The sequence below is a fragment of the Cryptococcus neoformans genome (assembly GCF_000091045.1).
Source record: "Cryptococcus neoformans var. neoformans JEC21 chromosome 2 sequence".
Taxonomy (NCBI): domain Eukaryota; kingdom Fungi; phylum Basidiomycota; class Tremellomycetes; order Tremellales; family Cryptococcaceae; genus Cryptococcus; species Cryptococcus deneoformans.
In genome coordinates, this window is record NC_006684.1 from 845001 (window position 1) to 864478 (window position 19478).

The 19478-nt window shown below is 48.2% G+C and overlaps 6 protein-coding genes and 1 pseudogene across 6 annotated transcripts in view; 4 read left to right on the forward strand and 3 right to left on the reverse strand.

Moving 5' to 3' along the window:
• Nucleotides 1-2824, reverse strand: part of CNB02850 (Ser/Thr protein kinase, putative) — a 3792-nt gene extending 968 nt beyond the window's left edge. Inside the window, exons 1-7 of the mRNA XM_024656533.1 lie at nt 2356-2824; nt 2248-2317; nt 2076-2204; nt 1929-2029; nt 1671-1888; nt 869-1620; nt 1-831 (exon numbers count right to left, since the gene is read on the reverse strand). The exon at nt 1-831 is cut by the window's left edge and continues 968 nt beyond it. Of these exons, the coding sequence (XP_024512152.1) occupies nt 1-831; nt 869-1620; nt 1671-1888; nt 1929-2029; nt 2076-2204; nt 2248-2317; nt 2356-2720 (2466 nt within the window). The 5' untranslated portion in view covers nt 2721-2824. The remainder of the gene's footprint in view (nt 832-868; nt 1621-1670; nt 1889-1928; nt 2030-2075; nt 2205-2247; nt 2318-2355) is intronic.
• Nucleotides 2825-2941: 117 nt separating this feature from the next.
• On the forward strand, nt 2942-4752 carry CNB02860 (hypothetical protein; the record flags this gene model as incomplete). Its single annotated transcript, XM_024656534.1, has 6 exons — nt 2942-3133; nt 3172-3417; nt 3471-3737; nt 3793-4107; nt 4145-4429; nt 4471-4752. The coding sequence occupies 6 exons, from the start codon at nt 2942-2944 to the stop codon at nt 4696-4698; spliced, it is 1533 nt and encodes a 510-aa protein (XP_024512153.1). The 3' UTR covers nt 4699-4752.
• Nucleotides 4753-5008: 256 nt separating this feature from the next.
• CNB02870 (mitochondrial 40s ribosomal protein, putative) lies at nt 5009-6475 on the forward strand. The gene is made up of 5 exons (XM_568875.2): nt 5009-5276; nt 5332-5360; nt 5399-5806; nt 5854-5908; nt 5956-6475. Exons 1-3 carry the CDS (start codon nt 5060-5062, stop codon nt 5459-5461), a joined length of 309 nt encoding a protein of 102 aa, XP_568875.2. The 5' UTR covers nt 5009-5059; the 3' UTR covers nt 5462-5806; nt 5854-5908; nt 5956-6475.
• On the reverse strand, nt 5461-7258 carry CNB02880 (endoplasmic reticulum protein, putative). Its single transcript, XM_569015.2, has 9 exons — nt 7008-7258; nt 6840-6936; nt 6774-6795; nt 6573-6735; nt 6222-6519; nt 5953-6172; nt 5845-5898; nt 5779-5789; nt 5461-5741 (listed from the first exon to the last, which is right to left on the reverse strand). Exons 1-9 carry the CDS (start codon nt 7228-7230, stop codon nt 5618-5620), a joined length of 1212 nt encoding a protein of 403 aa, XP_569015.1. The 5' UTR covers nt 7231-7258; the 3' UTR covers nt 5461-5617.
• A 47-nt stretch (nt 7259-7305) lies between these two features.
• Nucleotides 7306-8767, reverse strand: CNB02890 (purine-specific oxidized base lesion DNA N-glycosylase, putative). Its single transcript, XM_569014.2, has 3 exons — nt 8284-8767; nt 7861-8245; nt 7306-7804 (listed from the first exon to the last, which is right to left on the reverse strand). Exons 1-3 carry the CDS (start codon nt 8718-8720, stop codon nt 7394-7396), a joined length of 1233 nt encoding a protein of 410 aa, XP_569014.1. The 5' UTR covers nt 8721-8767; the 3' UTR covers nt 7306-7393.
• An 84-nt stretch (nt 8768-8851) lies between these two features.
• Nucleotides 8852-10449, forward strand: CNB02900 (serine/threonine-protein kinase, putative). The gene is made up of 9 exons (XM_024656535.1): nt 8852-8961; nt 9002-9271; nt 9322-9438; nt 9497-9664; nt 9721-9780; nt 9818-9863; nt 9913-10008; nt 10059-10244; nt 10312-10449. The coding sequence occupies exons 1-9, from the start codon at nt 8870-8872 to the stop codon at nt 10348-10350; spliced, it is 1074 nt and encodes a 357-aa protein (XP_024512207.1). The 5' UTR covers nt 8852-8869; the 3' UTR covers nt 10351-10449.
• Nucleotides 10450-11408: 959 nt separating this feature from the next.
• On the forward strand, nt 11409-17548 carry CNB02910 (annotated as a pseudogene).
• Nucleotides 17549-19478: the final 1930 nt, after the last annotated feature.

The following is a 19478-nucleotide window of genomic DNA, read 5'->3' on the forward strand; positions in this document are numbered from 1 at the left end:
TTGGCTTCCGGTGCGTAATAATCTGGCAAGTTTGCTGCTGATACTGGACGCATTACTATGAGACCGGCGTCGGCCTTCCATCTCCGCCTCAATGGATTTCCGGCGACGAAAGCTTCCACTTATCGATTGCTGCTCTGAAGAGAGTTTAAATTTGTCTAGAGACACTGACGACGTAGCTGGACGAGGAGAATGTGTTGTTTCGTCCAATAAAGGCACAATGCTAGGTTTGGCTTGTGGGACGAGGTGAGAAGACAGTCGTCGATGGATCATGGATCCAAGCCCAATAGGCCCTGGGTTGCTGGTTACTCGCCCAGCCGGTTCGTTTTTGAAATCGAGCGCAGACGGGTTCTTGGACAGCCCTGGAGAGACCATCTGAGCCACCGGAGTCGTGGTCTGGGGAGAAATGGGGTAATCAGGTGATCTGCCATTGAGAAGCGAAAAGCGGCGTCCTATGCTTGTATGAGGAAGAGGGCTGTTCATGGGTGACACATCTTTATTCGGAGTAGAGACTGGGAGAAGTGCACTGAGTTTATTGCTTCTTGGGGTCCCGGACCCAGACCCTGCTGGCGTCAATGAATACTCCGTATTAGTAGTTCCTGTTGATTCTCCATCTCCAAAACTGCGGCTACGCGTGCGCCCGGTTCCAAGTAGCTGCAGTTTCTGCGAGATCGTCTTGATGCCCTTTCGGAAACGATCGCGAAAACGGACAGACTTGGTAATAACCGCCGCAACTTCGTCATTTGAAACGGTAACGAATGTGTGAGTGTGCGGATCTGTCTTGGCGAGCCAAGTAGCAGAATCGGCTAATCCATGGAGAGTGAAACCATGTTGCTGATTGTCAGTCATGTACGATATTGTATCGACTCACCTTTGCTTGCTCAAGTGTGATCCTTTTTCCCGCATCTTTCTCCAAAAGTCTTTTCAACAGATCCAAACATTCTACCGCTTCTTCTGCCGCAGGGAGCCCTCCTGTTCCAGTGGGGAGACGATCTTTGCCCATGAAAGGGGGGACGATATATGATTCCGACACGATGACTTGCATCAAAAGATATTCGTTAGGTGCATTAAAGGGCGTTTTGCCAAACAGCAAACAATAAAGAGTGACACCAAGTGCCCACACGTCGATAGCGTTGGTTATAGGAAGCCTTTCACGACGCTGGATAGTAGCCGAAGAGGATTGTGATCTGAAAGACAGAGGGCGACGAGAGCCGGCCGAATCGTTGCTATCAGTGGGTTTGAGAGGGAAAGTAGTGGATGAGCGCGGTAAACTCATTAGGCTTGAAGAAGTGTCCGCAGAAGTATCGACAGATGAGGGAGGTCGGATAATAAAGGATGGTACCTCTTGATTTGGACTTGGATGGCTGGGAGGTCCGGAGGGGCCCTCTGAGTCAAGGCCCGAATAGCACATTTCAGGAGCAAAGAAGGCGGGTGATCCAGCTGTCTTTGCGAGTTCAATGTCATCAACGTAAGCGTCGCCTTCAGGACCTGGTTGCGCTGCCGCTGCTCTCAGAGCTTCAGAGAAATGAGAGCAACCAAAATCCGATATTTTGACGGTGTTGTCTCCAGACCGTAGGAGGTTGCTCGGTTTGATGTCACGATGAATTATGCCTTGATGATGCACTGGCAATCACTCAGCCACAATTACATTGGCAAAAAAGCTTTACACTCACAATATTCCAGCCCGAGTAGCGTATCTCGAAAGATCTTACGAGTCTCGCCTACAGTCAAGGCCGGAAGACCTTCTCCATCCTTCCATTTGATTTCTCCATTCTGACACCATTCGAGGATCATGTAGATTTTGCTTGACTCCGGGTCATCGATAATCTCCTTCATCCTCACAACATTAGGATGGTTAACCTTTTTGAATATTGCAATCTCCTTGCGGATTCTGACGATGGTCAGTATTGATCTATGTTAGATTAACTCACTCGTTCTCGTTCAGCAGCTTAGCCCCTCCCGAGGACCCTTTGTGTCGACCGAGACCAGTGAGACGTTTTCTTTTGGGGTTCCGATCAACAATTTTGATAGCCTTGGGATTTGGTCAACTAGGCTATAGAGTTTATGTCTGTACGTACGTAGAATGAACTCTCTGGAGACGCAGGCGGGTGAAGCTCTCCGTCGTCATCAGCCGCAGGTATCTCGGTCGTCATGTCTTGCCCAAGTCGAACACGCCCATGAGTGCCCGAACCGATTTCCGACAGAACCTGCGACTGGTCAGTAATTGCATGGTATATGCAATATACTTACTCTGTACTGGTTTATCATCCACTTTCCAGACTCATGATCACGCTTGACTCTCACAGCCTGAGTCTCAATCCTGTTTATCAGCTCCAGTCCGGCGGCATTTCCACTTACACTTCCGCTGGGGTGCTATCTGTGGCTGGACTCTTCCAGCCTTCTTCGTGTACTGATACAGGTGTATGTGAAGGTGGGTCTCTGGCGGAGCTGGTTCTAGACAACGCTTTGAAGGGGTATTCGGTGCCGGCAGTGCCGGTTTGAGCCGATGCTCTTCTCGACAGTATCCTCGGTGTAAATTGTCCCTTGGACGAGGAGCGAGCCGTGGGCCGGGGGGAGGGCACCTGCGCTGATGCCTGAGAGGCATGAGATGCTGTGCGGCGTAGAGAGTGGGGACGGTCTGAAGGGCCTGGCTGGAGTGTGGTTGGAGATTTGAGGGAATAGCGCTGGTCAGGGCTGCCAGCGGGTTGGGGGACTGCTGACATTGGCGGCTGGCGAGTGGCAGGGGACGAGACTGGGACAGCGGAATGGTGGCTGCTGCGGCGGTGCTCAGTATGGCATCTGGGAAGGTGCGATGAAGAAGAAGACGGACGATGGAGATGGAGATGGAGATGAGATGGAGAGCGCCGGCGATGACGACGAGCGGGTCGGCAACGAGACGAGATGACATATTCGTCGTCGCTCGCGTCTCCATCTTTGCCCGTCCATGCTCCTTGCCAGACTCGTCGCCACAGTCTCCCGCCCCGTCGCCAGCACCGTCGCCAGCATCAGAACGATGTCCCACACCGTCACCCTCAGCCCCGCGGAGGCCACCTTCGTCGCGCTCCTCGACGACTTTGCAAACCGCCTCAGCCCGCCCGTGGAATGCAGAATCGCCGGTGGATGGGTCAGAGACAAGGTACGTCGTCCACCGCATATCCCATGCTCATGCATCAGCTTCTGTCTCTGCCCTCCTCAGACCTCGATATAGCCCTCTCCATCCCCTCGGGCCATTCCTTTGCCGTCGCCTTTGTCGACTTTCTCAAGGCGAAGGATGTGCCCACCGGATCAGTCGGCAAGGTCGTCGCCAATCCGGAGCAGAGCAAGCATCTCGAAACCGGCACGACCAGGATTATGGGCCTCGAATGTGACTTTGTTGGGCTCCGAAGCGAAACCTATGCAGACAGTCGCATCCCACAAGTGGTACGTCCGACGTGCAAAATTAAGGAAACGAGGTTGATAGATCTACACTACAGAAACCTGGGACCCCTTTTGAGGATGCTTCTCGTAGGGATTTGACCATCAATGCCTTGTTCTACAATGTCCACACACGACAGGTGGAAGATTACACAAAAATGGGACTTTCAGATCTGGAGAATCGAATCGCTCGAACTCCCCTTCCTCCTCGACAAACATTCCAAGACGATCCCCTCCGTATCGTCCGCTGCGTGCGCTTTGCTAGTCGCTTCAATCTGGCCATTGCTCAAGAGGTCGTGGACTCTATCAAACAAGAAGATGTCAAGGTTGGTTTCATAACTTGATGAATGGTTGGGCTGCCACTGACATCGACGACGACAGGTTGGGATTCTATCAAAAGTGTCCAAGGAGCGTATTGGGATTGAAACCATAAAGATGTTGCACAACAACCCGTTCCACGCCCTATCTCTTATCCACTCTCTTGATCTTCATCCCTACATCTTTAGCTGTGAAGTCGATCCACCTCGCCAAGAGGCGTTTGCTGCTGCTCAAATCCTCAACGAAGTCGCCAAGCGTAAATCCGTCGACGAAGTGTTATGGCTGGCAACTGCTGCAACCCCGTTCCGTGGACTTACTGTAAAGCGAAAGGGGCGGGATGTCCCTGCATCCTCAGTGGTAATCGGTGAAGGGCTGAAAGTAGGTCTTCCAGTAGAAAATCATCGCTAACAAGCAGCTATCAACCGAACTGAAGACGTCTGTAACGAACCTTTTCGACGCTGTTAATATTATCAATCTTGATGCGACCAGGAGGTCTGACATTGGCATATCCCTCCAGCATCAAGCAGTGCGTCCATGGGAAAGATCTTTGACTTTCGCTGCAATCTTGGCCATCCTTCCGGTCTGGAAGGGCGAATGGGACGACGGAGCCGAAGGCATCTATCAACAATATGAAGCATTTGAAGGGAAAATAAGGGACCTTGGACTTCCGGAAGACATTGACAGACCTCTTCTTCTAAATGTGAGTGATGACTTCAAGTGATACTGGCTAATTGATATTAGGGCAACGATATTCAGCAACTGCTGTCCATCCCTCCTTCCTCGCTCATCACAACTATCAGGCAATCTCTCAATGCTTTCCAACTTGACAATCCTTTAGCAACTAAGGAGGAATGTGAGAAGTGGCTGAAGAGCATGTGGGAGGGAGAAGGTAGGGATCTGTGGGAGAAAAACTCTCAGCCACCAAGGCCATCGAAAAAGGCCGGAAAGGGAGAAAAGAGGAAACGTTGATACCATGCCAGGAGAATAGACAGCATGTGCATACCCTGCATGTATATATACCCTTTTGTTTTGAGCTATACTTTCTGTCGCTGGACAATTTCACGACATTGGCATTGCCAGATAGCGTCCGCATATGATAGCAATGTGGAAATAATGGGGTGAAATAATGGTACGAGAATAAGCAAGGAAGGGGTTTCCGACAAAGGGCGCGCCTAAAATGAAGGCGTGCGAGAATTCACAGAGAGCGCCTTTTGCGCCTTTCGCCGCCCTCAAGAATCGCAACTGCATGCGAATCGCGCAATTGACAATACCTCACAAGGGTAAAAGCACCAAAAAACAGTCGACAAGACCCATTATAAGCGCCAGCATCATGGGAGCCAAAGCACAAATCCTTAGAGATATCCGGAAGAGACTATCCGCAGAGCAAATGGAAGTCCAAAGACGAGCTTTCCTCTACGTCGCCCGTAATACAACATTGCCTGCCACTGTTCGCCACAAAGCGCAACTGGGCCTTAACACACTGAACGGAGGAGAAGGGCGGATGGGAGCAGTGAAAAACAGATGTTGGGAGACAGGACGGGGAAGGGGTGAGTCCTCAAGTTTCTGGCCTGAATCCTTTACTGAATAGTGGGGTTGGGTTAGGTGTGATATCCAAGTTTGGTCTTTGTCGAGTGAGTACTTGGGTCGTAGCTTTCGCTGACTCGTCAAGTTCCAATTCCGAACAAAAGCTCTCAGTGGAGAACTTCCAGGTGTTCATAAAGCAAGCTGGTAGAAACGACGGTGTTAATCATGTATCCCTACATCCCACGCCTCCCCATATTTTTGGTGATGTTTTCCCCGACGAACGATGAACTTTGGTCATGGAAGAACGAAATCAAAACGAACGCTATCAATGGTCTAATTTTATTTACAAATTATCTTCCTAAGCTCAATACAAAGTTTTGACAATAGAGATCGCCGCTGTCACAGTGATACTGATTAACGGTGTAAGAATGTAGGAAATCACCAAAGTTTTGGTGACGACAGCGGTTGTGTCTTCTCCTGCATCAGACCTGCCAAATTAGTTCATGTTCTTTTGGCAGAACTTACATTGCTACTATCTAGAACCCGACATATGGTAAGTACAATTCCACACTGCATATCATGTTCACTTACCGCTGCCAGTGTCAACGCGGGGGGGCCCACTGGGCTTACAATCATCACGAAATCCTGTTGGGAGGTAAGCTGCTTGTAAAGCTACATGATATACATTAAATTTCTCACCAGTATGGGATCCTGGATGATCTTGGAGCCAATAATCCTACGTACACCCCACACGATAGTAGAAGAGATAGCCGGCATGATGAGGAATCGAAAGGCGTAAAGGTAGCATAGAGCGAAAATGGGAGGCCGGGGACCATTTTTCGATCTCAGATGCGCCCCCAGCACAAACATTTGCAGTGCCGGGTATAGATTGCCCAAGTTTTCTATCGATCGTGTGAATCTAGAGGTATCAGTCAGTATGAGTAGTAATGGGAAAGACTCCTACTTGCGATGACAGTGCTCCTTGATCGCCATAGAACCATTTATGTAGGAAGGGAATGATTCCCGTCACTATGGCCGCTGCACCCCCATACATCGGAGGGTTCATGAAGCCATCCAAGCGTCTGAGAATTGTCTTGGCGGCTTTGGGAGCCCTTCTAATGTCATTTTCCGCTCTTGCTAGCAAAGGGGACGATTCTGTGCTCGGGTGATCGACATCGTTGTATGGATGGGCCTCTGAGTACTCTGGATACGGTTCGGATTCGGACCAAGGATGAATTAAATTAATGGACTTCCCATCCAACATGCCTGAAAAAAAAAATCAATTAGCTACAAGCTATTTAATTGCGCAACATCCTCACCTGGACCGAAAGTAAAACGAGTCAAATTGCATACCAAAGCATTGATGAGGATGTAAACCCTCCCTCTTTTCATTGCTGCTTCAACGCTCCCGCTACCCACCAAGGAGTCAAGGGTGCCATTGTCTCCCAATGATTTGAGTAAAAGAACAGGCAAGGAGGTTGCCTATCATAAGCAACGATACATACTCTGCCATGACTCACATTATTGAAAATCATGCACGGACTACCCAATATCAGCTCTGAATCGGAGATGTATGATAGACTCACACAATCCATTTTGGCAGCTTGAAGATAGCTACACCTAATAATCCGGCCATCCATGAGATGAATTGAAACAGGAGTGAATAAACGATGATGATCCAATCTGCAGTTGCAACACGTTGCTTAATTTTTCCTTTTTTTTTACCCTTGCATCATGATTTGATCTGGGCTTACAATGCTTCAAATTGGACCATGATGATAAGGGCCCAATCTCCGAAAACAAAAGACATGGCAAGAACAAGGTGACACAGACGTGGGAGCTATTCTCTTCCCCTGGGCGTGAAAGGATCTTGAGCTTGCGTGCGTAGTATCCGTATCCGAGGACGAGCATGACACTGATGGCTGCCTGCACAGCGGACCATGTCGTGGAAAGTATCTCTTGTAAAGGTAAGGTCATGGCTTTCAGATGGCTGCAGATGTTTTCTCTAAATATCGGGATGGGCAAATCCAACAGACATTCTTATTAGTAGGAGCACCATGATAAATGACATCATAGAAACGCTATTAACTATTTGTGCACGATCAATCCTCTACACTACGAGTAATCTAGTGATCCGATGCTACCGGTCCGTATTTTCATCATACTTTACATCCACGCCCACTAGCACTTGTTGCGCTTGCTTTGTCGCACTGCGAGTACGCTTCAAGACGGGCAGTTTTTCTTCTTCACTCTCCCCTCGTTTCCGCCTGACGTTACCAACATTATCCAGGCTTGTCTCGGTCTTTACAACAGTTTTCACAATAGATTCAACTTTTGTCTTCACTTTTATATTGCCTCGGGATTGAGGGAGATCAGCCGCAAATAAGACGGCCTGACACCATCCTCCCATTGGGCCCCAACGACCAAGCAAAAATTCCTGCGTCTCCTCATAGACCTGTTTCGACATTGCCTTGTTCTTCAGACGGGATGGAAAGGCAGGATGTCTTGCGGCAATATGTGCAATATGGGTATCGATGGGAATCAGAGAGGGCTGTTCACCTGTCAGGAGCACTGGACACGCGGCATCCATGGGATCTTGTCACTCACTTTATCGAGACACATGAGCATTACACAGTCTGCGACTTTTCTTCCGACGCCTTTCAATGCAATAAGGTTCTCACGTACAATGTCCACATCTTCGTTTCTCCACGCTACGAGCCCAGCTTCTATATCTCCCTCTTTATCCCCGAATTTGTTGCGGAGCAGCTGCAAAGAGGCTTCGATAAACGGAGCGCGGTACCCAAAACCCATGTCACGCAGGGGTTTTTCCAGTCTTGTTGGTATCTGATGAGGGGCGGGGAACAGGTGGTATGGAATCAAGATACCATTCGAGGGATGTTTGAGAGTAAGCACCGGCTTTGTGAAAGATTGCGAGAATTTATGCAGTAGCGAAGTTATACGTGGTATGTGGTTGTTGGTGGATGTGATGAAGCTGCCTGTCAGCGCTGAAAGGAGACACTGGCTACGTACGCTAAGAGACATTCCCATGGATCTTGCCTGAGGACCCGGATCCCAGTGGCTCTGTCATTGACGTGTACTTTACCAAACAGCTCTGGGTCTCTGCGCCGCCAGTCGAGATACAAGGCTTCCAAGTCTGGATATCTGACCAGCTGGAAGTAGTCCTCAAGCCACTGCCTGGTGGAGAGATTGCTGCGCTCTGGCTCTGGGGCTGACCCGGAGGGATATACGGCAGTGTAGTATATGTGCGTGGGCGACTGGCGGAGACACACGACACGAGGGGGGGAGTGTACTGCCCTGGAATACTCTTCGAAGGGGGGATCGCTGGCGGGGAGGGGGAGCCTGTGCCAGAGGAAGGCCTGGCCGACGGGCAGCGTGTTTGCCAGCGAGAGGTTGCGGGGGTCCATGCGCACGGACGCCCACCCGGCGGGGAACGGCGGCCGGGACATGCTTGTGGGCGCTACATCCAACCGCTGCGCCCTCCTTTGGGTTATAGACACCGCAGAGTGCGGCGGCCATCGCCGCCCTGTTCGTCATCATCGCTTCCCACTTCTCGCCTTCACGCGCTGTGGATCCATCTCTCGCCCTCAGCGCAACCATGGACAGCGACGCAGCAGCCATCGCCCTGGACCGTCTCAAGTTCTACGCCAGAGACGCCCTCCTTACAATCACCCAGTGCATCTGCAAGCCGTGAGTAGTCGCTTCCCACACCCACCTGCTGACGTCCTAGCGATGCCACCCTCAAAATAAATGGCCGTTCCTACAAGATTGAAAAGCTCCTCGGAGAAGGCGGCTTTTCGTTTGTGTATCTGATCCGAGATCTCTCCTCAGACCGCCTCTATGCTTTGAAGAAAATCCTAGTAACTTCTGGTCAGGAAGGTGTCAAAGAAGCGATGCGGGAAGTTGAGGCATACAGACGCTTTCGGCATCCAAATATCATTCGCATTCTTGACTCTGCAGTGGTACAGGATGAGTCTGGAGATGGAAAGATCATCTATCTGTATGTTGAACGTTCAGCGTTCGCCATCTAATCAGCTCACACTGAATCAGATTTCTCCCATATTACTCCAAAGGCAACCTGCAAGATGCAATGGCGAATGCGTCGGTCACAGGCCAGCGTATTCCCGAGAGAAAACTTCTAGAGATTTTCCACGGCACTTGCTTAGCGTAAGTCCCCACCCATTGCATCTGATCACTGCCTGACAACCGTCCGCACGTATTCCAGTGTCAGGGCTATGCACCAATATCGCCTTCCAAACATTTCGGCATCTTATCCTCCCACTCGCGAGGATGAGCCACTTGTTGGGGAAACTGTTTTCGATCATGACGAAGAACTAACCCAAGAGGACCGAGGAGAGTTGGTGCCCTATGCACATAGGGATATCAAGCCAGCGTATGTCTCGGTCTTTAGCTTTTGCAACGTACAGGACTGTAGTAACCATCGTTCAGGAACATAATGATTTCAGATGAGGACGAGCCCATCCTAATGGATTTCGGGTCAACCATCAAGTAGGTCATCTCGGTGTGGCTGAAGCTAATTCTTCAGGGCTCGAATCACGGTTGAAACACGGCAACAAGCACTTTTGGAGCAGGTATGTCCTGTCCTACCTTGTGAGATTATTGCTGATATATATATTCTAGGATATTGCGGGTGAACATTCCTCTATGCCTTACCGTGCTCCCGAGTTATTCGACGTGAAAACAGGCAGAACATTGGATGAGAAATGTGATATATGGGTGAGGACTGTGCAGTTCTTCAAAATGCATCATTGCTGACTTGAATTTAGTCATTGGGATGTACCCTTTATGCTGTTGCTTATGGTCACTCTCCCTTTGAGGTTGATGGACAATCTATCGCCATGGCTGTTGGCAGCGGTAGATATCGGCATCCTTCAGGTTACTCTCAAGATTTTGTGCAGCTTATTGATAGTATGCTTGTTGTTGATCCTGAGCATAGGCCTGATATACAAAAAGTATGTTCTCCATTCAAGCCATCTAAACACCCCTGATGTGAACTTTGAACTTATACAATCCATTTAGGTAATTGAATTGACTGAAAACATACTCAAAAAGACATAGTTCAATTCTGTCCTTTTGCGCACATGCCTGCGATTTGCCGTTATGTATATGCATTTCTCATGTGGAAATAGATCCTTTTTACATGCTCAATCAGAAGGACTGGCAGTTTTCAAAAGGAGGTACTGACAGATGAGGGGGGATGGGGCATGAAGGAGTGAGGTGACAGTATGCTGCAATCCGAAGGCTAGATGAATTTGAATGGCAATAACCGCCTTCCAAGTCATCAGAATTGTGTTTCAAGAGCATATGACAAATGTTGGATGAATGAGTGAATGGGAGCAGTGGGCAGAAGGACATGATGATTCACTGAGAGGGAGTTTTGTGGCATTCATGAGTTCATTCTGTATATTCTAATAGAATCTATCATAATTTCTCTTCATTATTCTGATCAATGCCTTAGCCTGCCCTTACAACCAACTATCAACCCACCTACTGAATGAATACTCAACACATTTACCCAAAGTTGAAAGAATCATTGCAGATAGGAAATCCTTCATGAGTGGACAGCTTTAACCCTCGGCCTCTGTCCTGATGAGGACGGATGATGCTCAGAAAGGAATTTGGTCGCAACTGTAATATAGTCAAAAATGATCATAGCAGGTGTCGATGATTGGTTCTTGGGTAAAGTTGTTTAATTAGTGGCTTAATTTAATCCATTACTACTTGGACTTAAAATGATCCGAAAGTGGGTCAGTTTAGCCATTTTCGGGGTTACTCTGTTTGCACTCCCTGTCTGACAGATGTATCCGACGCACTTCAGACGCAAAATTACAAATTATTGCCGAACAGTCTCTACCGTATTAGGGCCCTTGCACGTCCGTTTCATTATCCACGGCCGCGTGCTGGTTTGTTTTTTAGTTCATTAATCTTTTTTGATTCCGTTTTGATTCCGCTTTGCCGCGCGTGGCTCATTTTTTGGCTCTACCTTTTTATGTATGCCTCCCTTTTGGATCACGCGGCTCACATGTGGCCCCTTTTGCTTCCGTTTTTCTCAGACCATCCCAGATTACAAGACTGCAGATCTTTCTAGATTTCTCTCTTCTTTCCCATCCATCCAGAAGAGAGAGCTTTTATATTTGCGGTCTTTCAGTGTGTCTGGTGGGTATTTCTTTTGGTTATTCCACTTTCTGAATGATTACTGACTGGGCAGAACAGGCACAGATTTTATATTGATTTCTCTGCCCAGGTAGGTGATCTGACCAGAAGAGAGCTTTTATATGTTGCAGTGTTCCAGTGTGGCTGGCATAGATTATATATTGACTTCTCTGCCCAGTCCCATGCACATGCACACATAGACTGTTCGCTGTTCTCCTGCTTTGCTGACCATTTTACAGTCCTGCTGCTGTTTGCATTCTCTATTCTCTGCATATTTCCTGCTGGATTTTTTTGGCCACTACTGCCTTCAGTGGACAATCCCTCTGAACTTGTTACAAGGGAGGGCAGAAAGCTGGTGACAGTGCTTTTTCCTCATCATACACTACAAGCTGAGTTGGAATATCTTTTCTCTCTTGATGGTGTGGAATGGCTTGTCAAGGATCAACAAGCTTTGTGCCCTCAGCAAAGGCAATGTGATGAGCAGATGGAGAGGCCAGCATATCTTTGAGACATGAATCTTGGAAATATTCTCCATCATCAGTTGGATGGATCATGCTATGAGGTCAATGATCACAATGTCCAGCAAGAATGTGGCTGTCTGGTCCTTACCATCAACATCTCTATCAACTGGGCAGATCCCTCCAACCCACAATCATTCCCCTGGATCCATGGGCCCTACCATGTGTCAGCTAGCTGACCTGCCCAACAAACATTAGTCTCAGTATTCATTTGTGATGCTGATGGGTATCACTCCTGTGCCAAATGAATCTCCAGGTTGTCTTCTTCACTGCCTTTTACTTTATTTGGCTGTTGATCTCCTCAGTGCAGAGTGTGATGGATTGTGGATTAAGACACTGAAATACCCCAATGGTGAGATACCTCAACTCAGCCTCTTTGCACATGGCCTCTGACTGCATCTCAGCCTCGCCCATGGTTCCCATGTGGCTGCCAGCCACACATGGATTTTCACCATGCCATCCCAAACACCCAAAGATATAAGACTGTGAATCCTTCTAGAGTTCTCTCTTCCTTTCCCATCCATCAGAAGAGAGCCTCTTTTATGCCATGGTCTTTAAGCATGTTTGGTGGGTATTCTTTTATACTTGCTCCTCTCCTGATGATGTGCTGACTGGGTAGAACAGTGCTTAGAATACATAGTTATAGGTCTCCTTTTTATTCAGTGAGATTAGCACATGAGTTCGCATACCCAGATCCAACTATAACTATCACAATGCCTCCTCAAACACATTCCAAATGCCTCCCCAAATGCTAGCATGAATGAACACAGTGAGACACCCAGGTGTCTACACTTTTTTCAAAACTAGCAACATATTTCCAACAAAATGGCTCCTAAGATTACCAAGACTCCCCCAGAGCATTCACCTCAAGACCACAACTCTACAGCCCAAGGGGCATCCACCAACACCCTTCTAGAGCACCTAGTCAACTGCACTAAACAACACAACAATACACTGGCCCTCCTTGCAGAGCTGCTAGCTCAACAAACCAAACAATCCACCTTAACAGATCGCTATACTCCTCAGGGCATCCCAACACCCAAAGCTTCTGGTATCCCTTGATTTGTGGGTCCTCTCAGTGATGCCGATAGTGCACTTACCCATTTACACTGACTCCAACAAGTCCTCCACACCCATTCATTCTTGACCCCTTCTGCAGATGCCTAGGTAGATGAGAAACAATGTGTGACAGTGATCGAGCTTGCCAATAATTTGATCAAATGTGCTGGTCTTGTCAGATGGGTTGAACAGGATGGACACCATATGGAGAACGAGGCATCGACATGAGAGGCCTGGTCTGCAGCCTTGAAAGCCAAGGCCATGCCCACTCACTGGGAGTTCCACAAATCCCAGACCCCTCTTTTGTCTCTCCTTTTGTGAGGTGTCTCCTGAGGCCTGGTGAACCTTCGACAATGTGGTAATCCTACATCATAGTCATCTTCTCAGCATCAATCGTTATCCAAGTGACTCACAACTTCATGGCTGCCAGAAGTGCATTGAGTTTTCCTATGCCTTGATTTTTTTTCTCACACTGTCCCAAACACCCAGCAACATAAGACTGTGGATCCTTCTGGAGGTTTCTCTTCTTTCCCCATCTGTCAGAAGAGAGCCCTTTTTTTATGCTGCAGTCTCCCAGAGTGTTTGGTGGGTGTTTTTTTATGCATGCTCCTCCTCCTGATGAAATGCTGACTGGGCAGAACATTGCATATAGAGATACATATTGATTGTGATTGCCCTGCTGCCATTGTTGTTACTGGCAGCCCACACTTCACAAAGAAGGATTCTCCCTGCATGAAATGCACTGTACCATGCAGCTCCTTATGTAGCTCAGCATTACATTCCCCTCAAAATGGTGCTGAGCATTCTCAAGTGATGTTAACACAGCAGCATGAATTCCTGAAACAGTTTGAGCAAGCCCCTCAAACTGCACAGCAACCTCATGTTGCTCACCATGCAGGCTCCCAAACTCAAGCAACTTGGGTGGCAGTGGATACCATGGAGCAGTCTATCTTCAAGGTACTTGGTCATCTGTCAGTTTTTGACCTTTTCCCAGATTTTGATAAAGTTCAACATGCTGTTGTTGACCTGATGCATGCCCTACTTGAAGGAGTTCTTCCCTTCTATATTCAATGGGTCTGTATTTTGGGGCAGTACTGCACTTTACCTCCAGCAGGTTGGGAGATGGATGATGACAGAGGCAGTGTCACCTCATTAAATCTGGAGGATGAAGGGATCGAGGATGTGGTAGACTGAATGATGGAAAGAGGGAGGGAATCAGAGGATCCCAATATGATTACGAGATTGCATCAATATGCTGCAAGCATTCTGCCACCTGGGAAAGCAGATGGGAAACCTGTTCTCGCCAAGAAACTGCTGCCATGCCTAGAGGAAATGATGGAAAAGGTCATATTCCCTCCCTACATCTGTAAGGCTCCCAGCAAGCTGGCAGAGCCCTTGCACTCATTGGGAAACTCTGCAAGACCCACTCCTCCATAGATTCCATGCTATCTTCCCCAAAGACATTGGTGATGTTGCAAATTACCTGCCTGTATGTACCTCTGATTCCAAGGTCTGGCACCATATCAACCTTACCCCAGGTGCTGTTCCTTTCCATTCTGCTGGCTATCACTCGCCACACATGTGGCATCAGCAATTGGTGGAAGAAATTCAAAAGCATCATGCAGCAGGTCATTTGCACCCCTCAAGTTTGCCGTGGGCAGCACTGGCGTTCTTGATCAAGAAGGAGAATGGAAAATTTTGTTTCATCTGTGATTATTGCGGATTGAACAAAGTAACCCAAAAGGATGCCATGCCAGTTCTGAATGTGGATGATATTCTCTACTGGGCCACCTGTGGTATTTTCTCAGAGCTGGACCTCCAGTTGGACCTTCTTATCTGAATGGATCTTGCCTTCCTATTACGTAACTCCCTCCTCTGATCTCTTATCTCTTCTTCTTTGTGCAGGCTCGTGACATGCGCACAACTTGGAGGAAGGAGCAGAAGTAAATTGAAACACAGCTCGAAAAATAGAAGCTGGGGAAAGTGGTGACCTCATGAGATGTGGGTCAACTGGGTCAGAGGCTAGCCTCTTACAGGAATGCTATACACCCCAGGGTATATTGTTGCCCAAGGCTTCAGACATCCCTTGTTTCGAGGGTCCCCTTGGCGATGTGGACCATGCCCTTACCCATTTGCATCGGCTTCAACAGGTTTTGCGAATGCATGGCCTTCTGACTCCTTCGGATGATGAGGAGGTGGAAGAGAGACACTGTGTGACAGTGATCGAGCTGGCGAACAATTCGATTGAGTGCGCTGGTCTCATTGGCTGGGTTGAGCAAGGCAGTTGCCGTATGGAGGCCAATGGAATAACAACATGGGAGACGTGGTCAGCTGCCTTCAAGGCTAAGGCCATGCTGTCCAACTGGGAGTTCTGTGAAAGCCATGCTCTCTTTCGTCTTTCCTTCCATGAGGCATCGTCTGAGGGTTGGAAAAAATTCGATAATGCAGTGATTTTGCATTGCGCACATCTCCATGGGAGCAGGCTATACCCAACCGACCAACAACTCACCAGTTTTTACTGTGTGGCCTGTCCTGAACGCCTTTTTCTTCGCTTGGTTGACTTGCCTGAATTTCACATCAATGATCTGGACACACTGTGTGCCTTGATCAGCAACCATGTCAAACGAATCCAACATGAGGATGCCACCTCTCAGATTAGGTCCTGTCCCACCAACCAGGCTACCTCCAACAACGTCCAACTGCCCCACTCTATGTCCTACTACCATGACCCTTCCCACACTCTGCCATACTATCTCTCCCCGGCAGGCTGCCATATCCACAAAGTTTTCCACAAGGAGAACTGATGTTACGATTGTCGTAAATCTGTCAGAATGATTGATCCAACCTGGATCTGGAGTCATGGGAATTGCTGGTGGAGGCATGGGAATTGTTGGTGGAGGCATGGGAAGAAGGGAAGACCAAATTACATAAGCTAGAACACTTGTGGTATTGAAACAAATAAAGAAAAAGGATTGTAGAATAGTTTCCATGCAACTTAGACATCTCTGGCAATCAACACCGTGTGCTCAAGCTCTCTCTAGACAACTCTACATCTGACAGGTTATGAGCCTTGCTGCTTAACAGCACTAGACTCTAGCAAACACATCAGTCAACCAACACAAATCCTGCAGGTCACTATTGCATTAGTACCACAGGTACTGCTTGATACCAACAAGTGGTGAGAAAATCTGGTGCCCCCCAGTGGCAAGTCACTGTGCCTAGTGCACAAGCAAACTTGCTTTGCGTTAGCTAAGTACAACTTAGCTCTGAAAGCTACACACACATCATGTCCAACAATACAGACAACAACACATCCTACCAGGGGGTCATCTTAACTGGCCCCCAGAACTATGCTGAATGGGAGCTATCTATCAAAACATCTCTCATCCTCAAGGACCTGGAGATTGGTACTCCAGTCAGCCTTGACAGCATGTCCTCCAAAGAGGACAAGGAGAAGTACAAGAGGTCCAGGCAAGCTTTTGCCCTTCTTATCAAATCACTCTCACCAGAAGTCCAGGCATCCCTCCCTGCCAACATACGATCTGTAGAGACAGCAGACAGCTCAGCACTCTGGGAGGAGCTCAAATCCCAGTACTCAGCAGCAGTGGGCACAAGACAGGCTCAACTTTTGCAACAAATGTGGATATCCCCTGTCATTGAAGGAGAAGACCCAAACAAACGCATGGCAGAGATCAGGTCTGCTCATGCACAGATTAACAGCAGTGGTGAGAACCTCTCAGACCGAATGCTTGCCTATGCCATGACCCTAGCTCTTCCAGAATCATTCACCACTGTCAAGCAAACTCTCTGGCTGAGGGAACCACTTACCTCTTCGGCTGTGCAGGCAGCAGTCCAAGCTGAGTGGACAAGGAGGTCCAGTGAGGAGGTAGCAATGGCTAACAGGGTACAGGAGAGTCACACCCAAGGCAACAAAAGCAATAGAAGGGCCAAGCCAAGGGAATGGACTGAGAAATGGTGCAGTATCCATAAAGTGCCTACTCACAATACCAGAGACTGCTCTCTCAGGAAGTTCAGCAATAACCACAGTCAGTCAGGTCAGGCTAGGGTGGGTACCGGTGAGTCTGCTAAGGCAGAGGAGCTGGCATCTACCTTCCATGCTGTAGCAGCAACTACAACCTGTTTCCATGACAACTCCTTCATAGTGGACTCAGGGGCTTCACACCACATGGTTAGCAACAAAGACTTACTTCACAACTATGGGCCAGCAACAATTGTCAGAAGTGTAAAGATTGGTAATGGCACTATCCTTCCAATCGCTGGCCAGGGAACTATGACTATTGGAGCTACCACTCTTCAGCAAGTCCTCCATGTTCCCCAACTCCAGTGCAACCTTCTCGCTGTTAACAAGGTCCCATCTGGTTTCCACTGGGCATTCAGCAACAGTAAAGGTGAACTTTTTGATCAATCTAACCAGGTCTGCTTGTCTGCCCCATTCAAAGATGGTGCCTACTCCCTGCAGGTAGATCCATCTGGCCATGCCTATCTTGTTCAACTGGCTGATACTCTCTCAGAATGGCATCATAAGCTAGGGCATTTGGGGATTGAGAAAGTGGTTAGGCTTGCAAAAGAAGGGAGACTTGGTCAGAATAATCAATTGAAGAATGCAAATGCTGGTGATACCAAAGATTTCTATTGTGAAGCGTGTATTAAGGGGAAAACTGGGCGACTTCCTTCACCACCTGAACCCAACATCAGAGCTTCCAGGCCACTTGAACTATTGCATATCGACATCTGGGGACCAGCACCAGTCGCTTCCAAGGGAGGTATGCGATACTTCCTGACTGTCTATGATGATTACAGCCACCGGATTTCCCTCACCTTGATGAGAATGAAGTCTGAGACACTGCAGAGTTTCAAAAACTTTGTCAATCATGCTGAAACTCAGACTGGTCATAAGGTTCAATCTATTCGGTCTGATAGGGGTGGAGAATTTACATCAGCAGCATTCCAGAGGTATATCAGGGAAAAAGGGATTGAGCATGTCATGGTGCCACCTGATGCTCATGCACAGAATGGGAGAGTGGAGAGGGCACATCTTACTATCCTCAATGGTGTGAGAACTTTGCTTGTGGAGACTGGACTGCCAGCTAGCTTCTGGGGTGAGGCTGCTAAATACATTGCCTTCTCTCACAACTGCTCCTTTGACTCCAACAATGGAATTCCCTTTGAACGCTGGTATGGCAAGAAACTGTTGTTCACTCAACTTCACGCATTTGGAGAAAAGATTTTCTTTAGGGATTATACCAACACCAACAAATTGAAGCCTCGCTATCGACAAGGAAGGTTTATGGGGTATGCCAGTGATAGCAGCACTTCCAGTTATCGAATTCTTGATGATGAAGACAAGAAGATCAAGGTGTCAAGGGATACCATTTTGCCAAAGAAGCTGGACATTCCTCATTCCAAGATGCCAGCAAGGGGGAGTATTCTTAGGCTGGAGGAGTGGGATGACAACAAGAACAGAGACACATCAACACATGCTCAAGATCCATTGGCAGAAATACCTGACAGAATCATCCCTGCCCCCATGGAAGTGAATCCTCAGGATGAAGTAAGACCTAGAGCAGTTCCAGCTGAGCATCAATCACCCATGGAGCTTCTTCGTAGGCTGGCAAGGTATGACACTGGAATACAGCAACAACCTGAGGCATCACCATCATCCAATGCATCAGAAGAGACAAACAGTGATGTTTCATCCATTGATCCTCTTGCCCTGACTGACAATCCGGAGACCTGGGGTACTATCGCAACAGCTCTGAATGCTATGGCAATCAACACACCCAATACCTACAGAGAAGCTATTCAGTCAGGTGAGGGGGAGCAGTGGCATCAGGCTATGATGGAAGAATTGGAAAAGATGGAGAAGTATAATGTGTGGAAGGTGGTGGATAGGGCACCAGGACAGAGGGTCCTGAAGGCAAGATGGGTTTATACCAGGAAGATTGATGGGACAACAGGGAAACCAGCAGCATACAAGGCAAGATGGGTTGCCAAAGGATTTTCTCAAAAGGCTGGAATTGATTACAATGAGGTCTTCTCTGCTGTTGCCCACAAAGACTCGATTAGGGTATTCCTCTCTCTGGTCAACCATCTTGACATGGAATGTGACCAGGTGGATATCAAGGCAGCCTTTCTCAATGGTGATCTCGAAGAAACCATCTATCTTGAAGCACCAGAAGGAAGCGACATCCCAGCAAACAAGATCCTACTCTTGAACAAGTCACTCTATGGGTTGCGACAGTCACCAAGATGTTTCAACAAAGCACTTGATCAGTGGTTAAAGTCTCAAGGGCTGAAGCCAACCAGAGCTGACCCCTGCTTCTATGTTTGACGTTGTGAGGGGGAATTGCTCATGCTCTCTGTCCATGTGGATGATCAGCTCATTGCCTGCAATTCAAGAAAGACATTGGACGAATTCAAGCAGGCACTTAACAG

What these genes read in the sequence shown, in the direction of transcription:
- CNB02870 (XM_568875.2), top strand. Translation starts at nt 5,060, where the DNA reads ATGGGAGCCAAAGCACAAATCCTTAGAGATATCCGGAAGAGACTATCC. An exon ending in GGAGACAGGACGGGGAAGGG is followed by an intron (nt 5,277 to 5,331) that starts GTGAGTCCTCAA and finishes GGGTTGGGTTAG; the next exon opens with GTGTGATATCCAAGTTTGGT. An exon ending in CCAAGTTTGGTCTTTGTCGA is followed by an intron (nt 5,361 to 5,398) that starts GTGAGTACTTGG and finishes TGACTCGTCAAG; the next exon opens with TTCCAATTCCGAACAAAAGC.
- CNB02890 (XM_569014.2), bottom strand. Translation starts at nt 8,720, where the DNA reads ATGTCCCGGCCGCCGTTCCCCGCCGGGTGGGCGTCCGTGCGCATGGAC. An exon ending in CCATGGGAATGTCTCTTAGC is followed by an intron (nt 8,246 to 8,283) that starts GTACGTAGCCAG and finishes GCTGACAGGCAG; the next exon opens with CTTCATCACATCCACCAACA. An exon ending in TGCTCATGTGTCTCGATAAA is followed by an intron (nt 7,805 to 7,860) that starts GTGAGTGACAAG and finishes ACAGGTGAACAG; the next exon opens with CCCTCTCTGATTCCCATCGA.
- CNB02880 (XM_569015.2), bottom strand. Translation starts at nt 7,230, where the DNA reads ATGACCTTACCTTTACAAGAGATACTTTCCACGACATGGTCCGCTGTG. An exon ending in AAGCTGCCAAAATGGATTGT is followed by an intron (nt 6,796 to 6,839) that starts GTGAGTCTATCA and finishes GATATTGGGTAG; the next exon opens with TCCGTGCATGATTTTCAATA. An exon ending in TCGTTTTACTTTCGGTCCAG is followed by an intron (nt 6,520 to 6,572) that starts GTGAGGATGTTG and finishes TTTTTTTTTCAG; the next exon opens with GCATGTTGGATGGGAAGTCC.
- CNB02900 (XM_024656535.1), top strand. Translation starts at nt 8,870, where the DNA reads ATGGACAGCGACGCAGCAGCCATCGCCCTGGACCGTCTCAAGTTCTAC. An exon ending in TTCCACGGCACTTGCTTAGC is followed by an intron (nt 9,439 to 9,496) that starts GTAAGTCCCCAC and finishes CACGTATTCCAG; the next exon opens with TGTCAGGGCTATGCACCAAT. An exon ending in CATAGGGATATCAAGCCAGC is followed by an intron (nt 9,665 to 9,720) that starts GTATGTCTCGGT and finishes ACCATCGTTCAG; the next exon opens with GAACATAATGATTTCAGATG.